The sequence below is a fragment of the Camarhynchus parvulus genome, chromosome 2, assembly GCF_901933205.1.
Source record: "Camarhynchus parvulus chromosome 2, STF_HiC, whole genome shotgun sequence".
In the NCBI taxonomy this organism is placed as follows: domain Eukaryota; kingdom Metazoa; phylum Chordata; class Aves; order Passeriformes; family Thraupidae; genus Camarhynchus; species Camarhynchus parvulus.
In genome coordinates this window covers 18,294,980-18,309,733 of record NC_044572.1, presented here as the reverse complement: position 1 = coordinate 18,309,733, position 14,754 = coordinate 18,294,980, and the positions used below count along the sequence as shown (strand labels likewise).

The following is a 14,754-nucleotide window of genomic DNA, read 5'->3' as shown; positions in this document are numbered from 1 at the left end:
ATATAATGCCAGGAAGGAGTCTCATCAGAGAACTAACTGAAAGAAGTAGAATGACTTTTCCATTTCTTGGCAAAGAGGCAGGAGAACGGTTTGTCCAGGTTGCCTTATCACTTACTCCAAAGCCCACAACATTAAAGACAGAATACTGTCTTTATGATGGACTAAGTCCAACACATTCATTTTTAGGTTCAGCTGCACACTAAAACTGGTGTCAGTGTCTCCCACTGGGACAAGCAGAAGCACTTCCAAGTTACCAAAAGCTACCATGGATATGGACTATCTGTATTCCAAAGGGATTTTTACAAAATCACATACCAGAGACTACACTTTCATTTCCTTTGCATTTTAGTTGCCTAGCATTTCTTGTATATACATCCAAAAACATCTCCCCTAAAAGGCTGATATTGAAACTGGCAATATCAAAGTTGTCAGATTTTACTGCTTCTTTTCTGACACAGGAAGCACAAAATTGATTAAGTGTTAAGAGACTTGATATCTGTTGTTAGAGGACAACAAGCTCAAGAATAAAGAGACTTATTAGAATAAGGCTGCTGGTAAAACCTATAGAAGCAGTAACTTCAAGGAGCAGCTGACAGATTTCACTTTTTCGTCTATTGCTCCTCTCTTGAGGATCACCATTACAACCTTCCAAGTTTCAAAATCACTAACCTCCATGCAGTGAAAAAAACCAACAGAGTCCCAAAAAGGAACTATGTGAACTATGCCAGTTCACAGCTGGCACAGATCAAGGCTCAGCCTTATCTCTGCAGCAAGGCATCACACAGCTCAACTCCCAGTGTGCTCTCCTGCCCACTGTTCCCAGCAGCGCTTGCATCCCATTCCTGTCCCTTCTGCTCTCCCCTGCCTGCCTTCACACAGCGTTAGCTTTCAGCAGGCAGGCAGCTGACCCAGCTGACCAGACACACACACTGCTGGCAGCTGAGCTCAGCCCTGGAAAGGACAGGTTTTAGGAAAGCCCACACTCACGATGAAGCCATGCTTTTATATAACAACTTGGCCAGAAATCAGAGAAAGGCAACTGAAAGCCATGTAAATCCCCAAACAAAATTCCCCTCTAGTCTGCAAAACACCCTTCCTCTTCCACACATGGTGAGTGAAAGTACAATGCCAGCTTTAGAGCTTTGGAAATCTTCAGGAGTGAAGGTATTACACTGAAGTATTACTGGTGTGTCAGGTTAAGTTATTTCATACTTACTGACCTTAAGTACACCTTGGAAGCGGGTGGGGGGGCAGCCAATAAATAATTTAAATAGTTCATTAGTAAATCACCATGGAAAATTAACAAGATTAAATGTCTTCAGTTTCATACTGCTGGAGCTAAGCGACAAGGAAAGTGTCACTTAGGCAGAAGATGTTTATACTAACACAGGATATATTTCATATTTACAATAGAGAGTCGTGCAACAATTTTGCAGTCATGGCCTGGATAATTGAAGATGACTAACAATGTTGTGGAGTTTTCATTGGTGGTGAGCTTAAAAAATTGTGCATGATTATTTCAAAACCAAGTTATTTCATTCTAATTTTTGGTGGCAATTACCATTCCAAAACTTAACCACAGCATGGGCACCTCTCTCTGATCAGTCACCCTGGATGCTTTAAGAGCAGATTTCAGTGTCCATGACCTGTGCCAGCTTGACTGGCCCAAAGGCAGAGCTGCAGGCTGGATTTGTTTGACTGCACTTCTATCACTGTTCCATTCACCATGCCCCTCCAAGGTGGCTGCAAAGCTGTCTGCTCACTGGGGGAGCTGTGAAACAGGCACCTTGTGCAACAGTGAGCGCTGCCAACTCCACCAGAAGCCCCAGTCAGATTCTCCTGAGCACTTTCCTTTGCGCATTACTTATGCAAATACATGTAAATGCACAGGATCTCAAAGCTTTAGGAAACACTTCAGAAAGCAATAAGTTAATTAGGCAGGAAATCAGCTTATCTGTCCTGGAAGATACAGTAAAATTCAACAATACCAGTCCTTTGGACAGTCCATTTAAAAAAATTTAAAATTTGCAAGCTCCTCTCAATTATTTAGCGGCAATGCTGTGACTCACTGCACACTGTTTATTTTATGTTCAAAGAGTGCAAAAGCTGAGCATTTTCACTCCTGATTTGTCTGGTCCCTTTTTTCCACCCTACCTCAAGCGCTGAGACATTGGATATATGTGAAAACTCAAATAAAACTGCATGTTTTTTAAAGAGTGGTCACGAAGTCTATCACAAATTGTAGAGATTGCTGTATGGCATAACTACATCAGCAACTATGCTGTAACAAAGTTTAGCATTCCTGGGCAAAACAAACTTCAACAACTGAGAGATCATTTCCACAAACTAAGTACCCTACGTGGTTACAGCCCACAGAATTGTATTTCAAATAGTTGACATACTTGAGGAGTATTTCTCACTTGAGGAGAGAGACAAACACTATTACCTAAACAACTACTATTAGTCCATATTGCATGGTGTGGAAAAGCAGGATGCATCAAAAGCGTGCATACATTCCACAGTACCCCGAAAGATGAGTCTTTGTATCCCTCAGCAGAGCTGCCTAGCATGGGAGGTTACACAGCAACTTCTGTGAATATCTTATATTCAAGTAAGGGGAAAAACATAGCTAGCAGGAATCTGACAAACCAATTCTGAGCTCAGGCTTGCTAGCTAGTGAAGCAAAGGTAAGCAAGTAGTAGAGAAAATGTAGCTCAAGGATCATGCTTTACTATCTTGGCTCTCAATTGCTTCTTCCACCTACTTGAAGCCATAGTATTAGATTTCATCATCCAAATGATCCATGCCAGTTCACACCACTATTTGAGCCTGTTTGCAATAGCAGGTGACAAAAATCAGGGAAACCTTTGCAGTAAAACTACTTGTCTTTATATATATACATATATATATATATAGGTAGGTATACAACTTGGTCTAGAGAGCTCCACACAACCAAATCTGTGTTCTTCCTTTAATGAAGGCCTAGGTTTTTATTATTTAAATACAGTGCTTTCCATGTCAGAAATCAGTGTGTCCCAAATTATCTCATTCCAAAGCCTTTCACCAGCAAGTCAAATGTTCACAGAAGATTTCAAACTCCCCCACTTTTTTATTCCTTTTTGGTTTTTTTGATGAATAGGCTAGATATATTTCAAGATTATTAGCAAGACACAGAGGATCCAAGTTCCTTTCCATTTTGCTTATCAAAAGGCCACTATTGGTCAAAACACAAGTCTGACTGAAAAACAGGCAATCCTGAAATCTCAGTTATGTGCTTATATGTGACACAGATCTCCTGGATGAGGTCTTCAATTCAAAAGGGGTCCCATGGCAACACAAATAAAACCAAGCCAGTTACTTCAGTTGTTACTTTCCACCACCTGAGTATGCTGATGCCTATGCCCTTGTGTCCAGGTTCCACCTGACATCTTGGCCAACTCAACTACATAAAGTTACACCCATTAAAATATGATGGTTTAAATCAATTTCACCTTGTAAATAAAAAACCCCACAGAATCTCTTAAGCTGTGGATGCAGTTTTAAAGTGAATTTTAGTCTTGCTATTGAGATAATCATATGCACACAGTAACAGCATGAATTACTGTCTGCCAGCTAGACATATTTCTATATCTCTTATCTGTTTTTCATTTCTGAACTTTTCAGCATTGTGCTGCCACAAGAACAGTATTCTATCTTGTGACAAAAATCAAACAAGAATGCTTTCATGACACTAGAAAGTCTTAAGGCACATGGATGAAACAAGCATTTTTACATGTCAAATACTATAAGGATGGCTTAGCAACTTCAGCAATACAAAGACACCCCCCAAAGACCAATCATTACACACATTCTCCTGTACAACAGTAAGACACATGGCTTTTCAGGAAAGAGCCTCTAGATTTTGAAGGGCATTTATAATGCGGTGAAGAAGACTTCAGGCACATTGCTCCAGAGTAGTGAGCAAGAAGCAGCGCATTGTAAAACAGTCACCAACCATCAGAACCCAATCAATCTTCATCTTTCAGGTGATCAGCACATCATGCAGGAGCAACCACTACTTTCAGTCTTTTCCAGTAACTTCTTAGGTGCTTAACCCTTTATTGTGAGGCAAGTCACATTCAGCCAGGAACCTCAGCAAGTCGTTCACCGGAAAATGAAAAACTTGACTTTAATATTAAAGTCTGGGAGATTTCCTCAACAAGACAGGAATATTAAGAATACCCTATAAAATGGCATCTTCCAAGGAGAAACTTGCAATATACTACTTTGATAGAGTCATTGAGTACAAAGATAATGTCTGAAGAGTAAAGTGAACTAAAAGCATCAATACCAACACCAGGTAACTGTTGTAACATGGGGAAAAAACCTCAACAGGTGGGAGAGATTGTGGAGAAGAGGAGAAATCCACCACACTCACAGCAAGAAAAAGGCATACTGCAATAGCAATAGTCAAAATACTCAATATTTCAATACTGTTTTGCTTTGATGTTCTGCAACAGAACAAGCAGAAGAGTGACAGGGGGTGCAGGATTCTGTGAGCTCACAGACACCTGAACCCTATTAACATCCCTGAGCCAACACAGCCTGAAGGACATTGCTCACTCAAATGAAATAACCAGCCACAACTGCCTGCAGCTATAGGTAGAAAGAGAAAGCAGCCTTGTTGAATCAGCTGAAGCCCAAAATAACAGCTGGAAAAGCTGCTATATTAGGAACAGAATGGGCAAGAGGTTCCAAAATCAGTGGTTGCAGTGCTTTTTGCCTGCAAGCAGGTACACAGGTTTGTTAACAAGCACTATGGTTTTGTTTCTGTAAATGACTTTTACCACTTGTCTTCTAAAAGCCTGAGGAATATCCAGAAAGCTTTTCTTGTTTGGTCCTGTCCACTGTGTCATCACAGGAAAAGGCTGGTTAACATACCACACACTGCAAAGCAAATCATGAGTCAGACTGAAAGCACATTAATCTGACAATTCTGCTTAAGACCTAAAAGAAATATTAAACGAGAAAATTTCTTTCCAGTTCTCCTCTGCTACTAAGGGCAGGGGGAACACACACTGAGAGCAGCAGGGACACCATAATTAGCATCAACCCCAAGGCACTGCACAGGAAGCTGGTGTCAAGCATCTGACACCACATTTCAGTTTGAGTGAGTCATTTCTAAGCCCTCTACCTGCAAGCTTGCAGTGACTGAGGAGGTCTGGAATGGACTTTGCAGTAAAGTCAGCTTGTCTGAGACTGCTGTCTTTCCCAAGAGAAAACCAGCTCTTTTGAACAGCCAGCTGAGATAGCACGTATTGGTAAGTCCTTCCTCTTCCAGAAATAAAAATAGATATCCCATTCCTCAACTCGACTGTTTTCTCAACTTTTGGTATTTTGCAACTTGGTCTCCCAAAACCAACTTAGTGCTCAGCTCAAAACACCAAGTCAGAAAGACCAAAGCGGGAGCTCAGAGATTAGCAACCTTGCTTTTGTTATGTCAGCCTTCCAACTTTTGCTCAGCTCCAGGAAACCATAATACATGAGATTTGCACATTGTAAAGGGCCCCAACAACCACAAACTTTAACAACTATTTCTCTCTAAACTCCTCTAGAAAGTTTTGTTATAATCACCCAGAACCCAACCCACAAGGGTCACACCACACCACACCACCAATAAACACTAACTACAGAAAACTTACATTTCTGAGAGAGAAAAGCATACTGAACAAATAAAAAGCACAGCCAGCAACACTGACATCATAACCTGGTGTACCAAAATTGCTTTTGTTACCCACATCATCTAGCAAGGGTCTACAAAACACTGAACAACATGCTTATTGAGGCTTGGCACCAGAAGCTAATCAGATATTTCTCAATTTCAGTTCAGTACAGTTAAACTATTAATAAGCCACTTTCTTTTAACTGGTCTTTGGCTAACCAAGTTGGATATTTTCATCCCTCCCCCCCCAAAAAAAGTCAGTGACTGCTACAGTCACATACTTGACATGCTGCAGGAGACTATTTAAAGGTAGGATTCTCAAGAATTATTACTGTTTAGAAGCTCTTCCAAATGTTGGCAGTTACCTCTAAAAGCAACCTCAAAAACTCCAGCCCCTAGGAAACCATCACAACTTTTCTGAAGACATTCAGTCTCTGGATATGCAAGTTATGAAGTTAGAGGGTTTACCATGCTCTAAAAATGAAGACTGTAGAGATGACCAGAAACCAATGGGTGCCATACAGACAGTTTTGTCTTTTTCAAAATACACTATTTCAAGAGACGAAAAGAATTGAGAAACGTCTCCTCATTACAAGTGCAGAATCCAGTGAGAGTTTTCCTCTACTCAAGTGGGGTTTTGTTTTTTTAACTGTGGACAACAGTTAAACTTGAGATTATTACACATGAAACTGAGCTATAGAGAGGAGACAAGTGGTCAGTCAAAAAGCCCATTCTAGAGATATACAAGTCCCTCCAACTGTCCTTAAGCTGCTATAAAAACTCACCTCTCAGTATATATACATCAAACTCTTCCCTTTATGCTCCCTGCAGTGCAATTTCTCTTTTAAGCTGGGACTGACACTTACAAATATGGCCTTATGGCCTTTTGTGGTACATGACTCCTACCCCATTCACTTTTCTGCCTTTGTTTTTCTGTTAGTGTATCTCCCCAAATGAACCTGCCATAGGATCAGACCAGTATCAGAGACAATGGAAACCAGTCCAGCTGCCCCAGCTTTAGCAGCCTTCAGTATTATGGAGGCTGTAGTTTGCCTAACCTTACACTAGCTTAAACTGGCACTTCCTTACAAGGAAGTTATTTTCCTCCATCTCTTCTGTTTTTGCATCAGCTCCACATTCTTTGTGCTGGCACAGCTGTTTGCATAGCTGGACCATGAACTTCAATGAATTATGGTCCATCTAAAAAACTCCTCAAAATGTATTATTTTTGCTGGATTATCACTTTGGAGCTGAGTAATAACTAATCAGGAAAGCAGATATGGCTGAACTTGTTAACCAGGAAGATGGTAATGGCAGAGATTGATAAAATGCAAACACAGGTATGGCTGAGTTGTGAGACAGCATATGACTGAGACAACAGGAGGGAGATGGGGAAAGGTGAGACTAACCCAGTTAGCTCAAGCAGCTGAAAGGTGGTTCTTCAAGTCTCAATCTCATCAAGGAGCTCCACAGGCTTTCTAATAATGGCACATAAGGGAATGTGATTTTTTTTCAGTTTGGTCTTACAATCTAAAAGGATCATGCATATACTCACAGTTGTGTTAAGAATGTTAGGATTGCCTTGGGAATTTACAATGCACGCAAAAGAGCTGGATTAGACTAATTGCCTTGCTTCAGTACACAAGGTAGCTGTTCAGCAAGCCAGATGAAAATCAAGTACTCTAAAAGGTGTATGGCCATTAAGTACTTCTACTGCAAACTATTCAACCCCATCCTTTGAAGATAAAGTTAACATTTTCTTTTCAGTTTGAGATCCATCACTACAGCATTCAGTTACTTCAAACAATTTTCACAACACCCTTATTAAGCAATCTCTCAACACAAAACGAATTAACTTATTATAGAGGCTCAACAGGAAGATCATAAGACAGATGATCACGTAGCAAACCACATGCAAGGAGTCACTATCTCAACAATTCAATGCTAACCCATTTCACTATGCACCAGGATGCAGACTATGAAAACTAACAAGGTTTGTCATTCATTACCATCCATAGCAAAGCAGCCATTTCTTACACTGCTTCAACTATTTTGCTAAGTGCAAACACAGGAGTTACCAATAGTGAAAAAGAGGAAGGGAAATGGGTACTAACTATGCAATATCTAACACAAGTTCTAAGTAAAAGAAATGGAAACACATGGAAATATGCCTTGGAAGTAAAGATAAAATAATGAATTCATACAGGAGTATGGAGATGAACAGGTACTCACTCCCATTTCAAAACTTTAAAACCTCATAGTTAACAACCAAGATGACTAACCTCTCAACAAGTCAAGATATCCATAAGCCAAAATGACTACAACTCCCAAGTTCTTAGTTTTGGCAAGATTACATTGAAGACCTCTAAATAATGGGTAGTTTCACCTTACTCTAAAGTTGTCGTAAGGTTGCACTATGTACAACCACTATACAGATCCCTAAGGCACAAGATGTTTTCAAGGAAGAACAGAAAACAGGACTGTAGAACAGGAACTGAATAATGGGGTGAGTCAGTTATTGTAAACAAAGTTTGCCACCCTGAAACTACAGGAGGAAAACAAACATCTACCAGGCCCTGGCAATGGGCATAATGCAAGTGTCTGCTTTAATGAGCAGGGAATTAAAAAATAATACCCTAGAGACTCTTAAAGGCATCTGGTGCAGGATACTCAAGTAAGACAACTAAGTTGTGCCAACAAAACCAATTCATGCTGCCTATTTGCTTCATGGAACATTGTCCAGCCCTTTCTGCAGGGGTTAATGAAATTCAGTTTCAAAAACCCCAGGGAAAAAGACATGACCCTAGCCTTTGCAGCACCTTATCTTGTAGATTGGAAGAAACTACAGAAAGTAGTTTTGAAACTGCTGTCAGAGCTCTTTCGTAGCTCTCCCACTCTCAGCCCTAACAGAAGCTATTGTACGCGTCCCTTCCAATAGTTTACAGAAGGACATGAAATATCACTCCCATTTGTATCTCATGGAGGCATGTTTACTACCCTTAACCTAACCATAATATTTACAATTTATTTTTATTAGTCTATCCACTCAGTTGCAAAAGCAGTATCAAATTAATTTCTTCAGTACACAGAGCTTGACACCCAAAAAAGAACCAAGTTTTCAATAAATAGCTCTTCCTGCTCTGCTTCCTTCTATATGCAAACATCTGGGCTGAGTGCCCAACTGACTAGTTTAAAATAGTTTTAATTGCTTTGTTATCTGCTCTGATGTAATCAATGCTTTTTAATACATTGTTTCTTCCGGCTTCTTAGAAAGAGCCTTTTCCCATAGTCTAACACCACCTTCATTAAACAATTCAAAAGATGTTTTTCCAAGCTCACTGTTGAAAATCTTGATTAATACCTTTAGTTTTACTTTGTCTTAGCTTTTAAAAGCCACTTATAACACAGCTGTAGCAGTGATGTTTTGCATTAAACACAACTAGTAAGAACACACCTGACAAGTGATGAGTAGCCCTCCCCACCCCAAGAGAGTTTCCAACCAACCTGCTGTTGGTTTCCAGCCAGTGCCATGAGTCAATATTATGGTTCCATATCCTCAGGGTGCCACCAGTCACATCATCATTTATGACTATATTAAAAATATGAACAAAGAAATTATCAATTCCTGTAACTTTTGAACGCACACCACTAAGTGCTGTGGGCTTGTTTAGGTCAACCAATCTCACCCTTTCTTTAATGAAAACGAGTCATAAACATGGAGTTTGTATTCCAGAGGGCATCACCTAGTTTTCAATTACTTAGCTTTCATCTTCCTACAGATCAACTCAATAACACTTTTTCAATGTCATTTTCCTACATGCACCATGTGTCACGATAGAAAATTCCTAGGAGAGATGCTAGATAAGTCAGGACTAAGAAAATGGATTTATGCCACAATCAAGAGGTTCCACTTAACCTAGCAAGCTCTCCAGTGGCATGTTAAAATATAAGGACAAGTATTAATTAGTAAGTGAGCTATCTGTGTATTTGTCTGGATAGAAGTTTGTAGCAGGAAAGACCAGTATACTAGCTAAGTAAATCCCCAAACTGAAAACTGACTAGAACAGATATTTTATAGCTTTCTGCAGATACAGAAACACCCTTAAAATGGTCAGATATATCTTACTACATGAGAGGGGAAGAAAGAAGCATTTACTTGTCATGCTTTTTTCCTCCCCTCCCAGTTTCTAACTCCAAGGTGAAGGAGTCCAAGAGGTACACTGACAGACTGGAGTCCCACAGCTCTCCTTTCATTATTCTATCCTGGTGTTGTTGCACTTCTGTTAAAAATATCAAGCAAGAATACAAGGAACAGTGCAACAGTAGCATGAAGCTCACAGAGCCTCATGTGAGCCGCTGAAGAAGGTCATGGAGTTCACTGTGCGTTGAATTCTTTAGCCACAGAAAGTACACTCCTTCTGATGTACTCCACAAAGTGCTGGGGGGGAAGTAATTTTATCCATGTATTCTTGTTTCTCCACACTTGCTTATTAGGCAGCAAGTGCCATTGAGAAGTCAGGCACTGTTAAATTTTTGGATCAGCTTGTAATCATCCAAGAAACAGATGGTGATTACAGATTCCAGGGGCTGGGGGGGGGGGTGTTTGTTTTTGGTTGTTTTTTTTTTAACTTGTACAGTATGTCAATAACTTCATTAGGCATTCATGCTCTCCTCCTAAATACATTTAATTTAATGGTTGACACAGTAGGCAAGCTCTCCAGCAGTCTGTTCTTTACCTCAAAATTAGTTACAAAAATCCCACTTGTATTAGTTTTCTGACATCTTTCAGGCTGATGTTTTGAAGGGCCTAAGCCTACAAATTCCCAGCTTTCCTAAAAAGCTCCTATCAGAAGCAGGCAACCAATTCTAGTGAGAGCACACCATCATTGTGCCTGGGATGATTGTCATAGGATGCAGAAAACATAGAATCTGTGGCTTTCATTTTTAGGCACAGAAAACAAGTTACATGCCACCTTCCTTCCCTCTCCTCCTTCCTACCGTTATTGGAAATCCAGCAGCACTGACAATATAGAGGTAAGAATGTTTTTTACCACATCAGTTGTAAATGAAATACAATTACGGTGCTAGCTAAAAATACCGCTGTAAGTCATACTAACCACTGAGTTTAAATATTTATTTCAGTAGCACAGCCAGATTATCTTTGACACAGGGTAAAAGACCAAGATAAAATCAACTGTTAATGATGCAGATGCCTGCAAGATCCAAGCACTGACAATTAGTCTTTGCTGCTACAAGTCATCAGAATTATAATCAGATCTACAAAATGGGACACAGTTGCTTTCCCTTTCACTTAGCAGCAAGCTTCATTCTACAGCATATGTCAGAACACTGAGAAATGAATTTACAGCTCTGAATGTGAACACATTTTTTCTTGCTTCATAAGACATTGGGTAATGTTCGTGTGTTCTCCTCTCACATGCCCTTTGAAGTTTACCGAATTTGACTGTAATACCAAGTAGGATTTTACATTAGGTATCTCTCTACTTCTACCTAAACAGCAACAGCAAGTTGCTTACCGTTTCTTGAATGTGTGGGTAATTGATAAGAACCTTGGGTAACAGATATGCCTCTGCAAATTTTTCCCCCATTAAGAATTCACACCTCTGCTGTCAGCCCTCAGCTTTGCGACACCAATGCTTAGGTTTTCCCTTTAGAGTCATGTTTCCTTCTAGGACAGGAGAGTTAAGAAAAAAAAAACCAACAAACTGTTGTCTTAACTTCACATTCAATTTCAAACTCTGAAAATCCTCCAAAACTCAACAATCAAGTGTAGTCCTAAGATTTAAAAGCTAATAAACCTGCAGAAAAATAAGTTTTCCTTTTTTATCTTCACTGAGTGTTTCCTTCCAAAACACGCAGCGATGTCAGAAACATAGTAACTGCATCTCAGCTTCACTGTTTCAATATAATACTCATTCCCCAAGACAGTTAGTAAGACTGAGACTTCTACTGTCTCATTAATTGATAGGCATTACAGGCAGTCTTAAATATAATTTTTCAGATGATTACTGGGTTCTACGTTTAATTACTCCCATAATGAACTATGATGTATGCTCTGTTCTTAGTCTAGCCTTTGCTTATGGATTTCTGTTTATTCTGCTAAGAAACCTAAGGATTCCTAATTCCTGTTCTTAATTAATCCACACACATTGTTTGTATTTCTCCCATGAGAAACTCTTATTTGTGATAACAGAGTTAAACCATGCTGCACACTTATTTTCAGTTGCTGGACATTGCCACATGAAGCATCACAAAATGACAGGAAAAGCATCTAACGGAGGAGCCTGCAACACTTCAATGCTGCATTCTTGGCTAAGAAGAGATGTTTAATTTGGACGTATCAAATTAACTTTTTTTCCATGCTCTCTAATTCAGCAGGATTTCACTTCCACAGGGTTTCCAAGCATTACTCATGACTACATTTTGCAGTGGGGTAAGGAAATGGAATGCCATCTGCAGAACACAACAGATATTCACACCTACAACCATCACCTTCGTGCAAATGCGAAGCCACTTTTCTCTGAGCCCGTAGTGTTGCCGGTGTTGTTTTTTTTGATCCTCTCCAATGAGAGGATTTCAGTTCACAATTTTGCATCTTCTGTGCATGAACCAATACACTTTTTATTACATTTTCTACTGGGAACAGCTATGCACACTACAGCACATGACTGCAGGATGGTGAGGATCGCATATGGTGTTGCATTTGTCACTGTATAATTGGTTATTACTTGTAGTGAAGAGATCTTTCCTCTAAAAGTAGTGGTATTTCCACTGTGAACTGACATAGCAACGAGCTGTTGCAACAGGAAGATCTCTGCTTTCATCAGTGATCCCCCTCTCTACTCAGGGAGACAGAGAACAGCTAGCACATGCTGCCATTCAGTACAAGTCTCTCACCCTGTAATTACCAGCTTGCTTTCTTTCATTAAAGAGGCCTGTTTGGGAATTTTCTATAACACTAGCCACTACAAAAGGAGCAAATGAAATGTGTGTATTTAAGCCCAAATCAGGCAAACAGAGTATCACACACTTCCACAATTAAAGACATTTCTGCTTTGTAGATAAATTACTGTCTTATCAGTTCATGACACAGAACGTCACTGCTCACAGCCGACCTACAGAAAACTTGAAATCCTTTGTCACCATTTCCTACTGACTCACAGTGCTACCTTAAGCAGACTCTTCAACTTCACTGAAGCTTCTCCTCGGTCTGGTACATACAGCCAAAGCACTTCCCCATGATCCTCACTTCAGGCACTGTGCTGTTTAACACAGCTCTGACAGAGCTCAGTCTTGATGCACGTACTCCAGGCTTTGGGCAAAAACCACTGAAACATCCACAGAGGTAAAAAACTCATGGGATATGGATGTGTAGGAAACAAAAGGAATAGTGAGTAATACTACAGGCTGCTCTGTCGGTTTTATGTGGCCGTTTCAAAATTTGTAGTCTGATCTCAAATTGCACACTGACATTCTTACAGGCTCGTTACTCAGCAGCAGATGTAACCCATGCAAACCCGACACAGGCGTACAGGCTCCGCTCCGCCTGCAGAAGGGAATACGCTCTTTGCTCAACTGCCCTGATACCCGATTTTTGGCGATCTTTGGGCTCTACACTTTTAATCTGCCATGGTGGCTATTTAAAGATGCAAAGCTGCGACCCGAACCTCGTAATGCCCAAACCATGTGACATCTTTGCCAGGCTCCTAATTTTAACGCAGACCAGCGCCCGGCCGGGGGTTCTCCGGGAGCCCGGCCGGCCGTCCCCGCAGGGTGATGGAGCACTTCGCAAATGGTGCAGTTCTGCCGCCTTGCCACACCAAGCCCTTCCTCTTCCCCTCCCCCGCGCACACCGGCAGCGGACACTTGCCGAAGCGAACTGCACGGACACGGGACTAAGTTGGCCGGTTCCCACCGATAACCGGGATTTTTCCCAACTGCAGCACATCCATGCGACGCCCGCGCGCGGCCGGCGGCAGGAGCGGAGCTCCCTGGGCTGCGCTCATAGCACCGTCCCCTCCCGGGCACCTCCCGCCCGCCGCCGCCGAGCGGAACCGCGGGGCCAAAGGGCGGGCACGGGCTACCGCGGGCACCCCGCGCATCACCCGCGCCCGGGCAGGGCACCGCAGCCGCTCCGCGCCGCGCAGCCCACGCTCAGTACCGCGCTCCCGGCCCCGCCGGGTGAGGGGCGGCAGCCGGCGGCGGCTCCCGGCGGGACGTGCCCGCCCCGGTCCTGCCCGCGCCCCCGCAGCCCCCGGGTGCGATGCCCCAGCGAGGCGGGCGGGCTCGTGTGGGTCGAACGGCGGCGCTTACCGAGTGGTTGACCCCCCACATGAGGACGCTGAGCAGCGGGTCGCTAGCCCGGAACAACTTCACTTTTTGCGCCACGAAGTGCTTTTTCTTGGTCTTGGTTTTACTCGCCATGACGGGCACGATGCTGCTGGGGGCCGCCATAGCGCTGCCGGCGGCAGAGGTGGCAGGGGCTGGTGTGGGGTAGAGCGGTGGGCGGGCAGGAGAGAAGGGCAGGGGCGATCAGCGCCGCAGCCCCGCGGGCGAGCGGGCGGCGGGCGGGCAGCCGCGGGACGCCGGGCACATCCCGGCCTGGCGGCTGAAATGGCCCCGCTCGGCGCGGCGGCCCCGCCCCGCCCCCCGCGGGGAGCGGCCGCCGCCCGCCCGCCACGCACCGCGCGCCCGCCCCGCCCCCGCGGGAACGGCGGAGCGCCGGCTCTGCCGCCCCACTGCGCATGTTCCCCGCGCGCGGCGCCTGCGCGGCCGCGGGCAGCGGGGCCGCCCGCGCCTCCCGCCCCTCAGGGAGCGCGGGGAAAAGGTGGTGCTCGTTCGCTACCCTCCGGCCCTCACGCCCATCGCCAGTCCTCTGAGAAACCAAACCTCCCTTCGCCTTACTCTTTAGCTAGCTAGTCGCTCGCACCGTAACTTCGTACAGTTTGTGTGCTAGTTACTCCGGTTCCAGTTCCCTCTCTGTGAAGGGATCTGTAGGAATGAGAGGGATCTCTGCGGCAGGGCTTTGCCTG

At 43.1% G+C, this 14,754-nt stretch overlaps 1 protein-coding gene across 1 annotated transcript in view; it reads right to left on the bottom strand.

The window, feature by feature from the left end:
- The window catches only part of PIP4K2A (phosphatidylinositol-5-phosphate 4-kinase type 2 alpha), a 107,656-nt gene extending 93,307 nt beyond the window's left edge, over positions 1 to 14,349 (bottom strand). The window contains exon 1 of the mRNA XM_030943844.1: positions 14,036 to 14,349. Within this exon, the coding sequence (XP_030799704.1) occupies positions 14,036 to 14,176 (141 nt within the window). The 5' untranslated portion in view covers positions 14,177 to 14,349. The remainder of the gene's footprint in view (positions 1 to 14,035) is intronic.
- Positions 14,350 to 14,754: the final 405 nt, after the last annotated feature.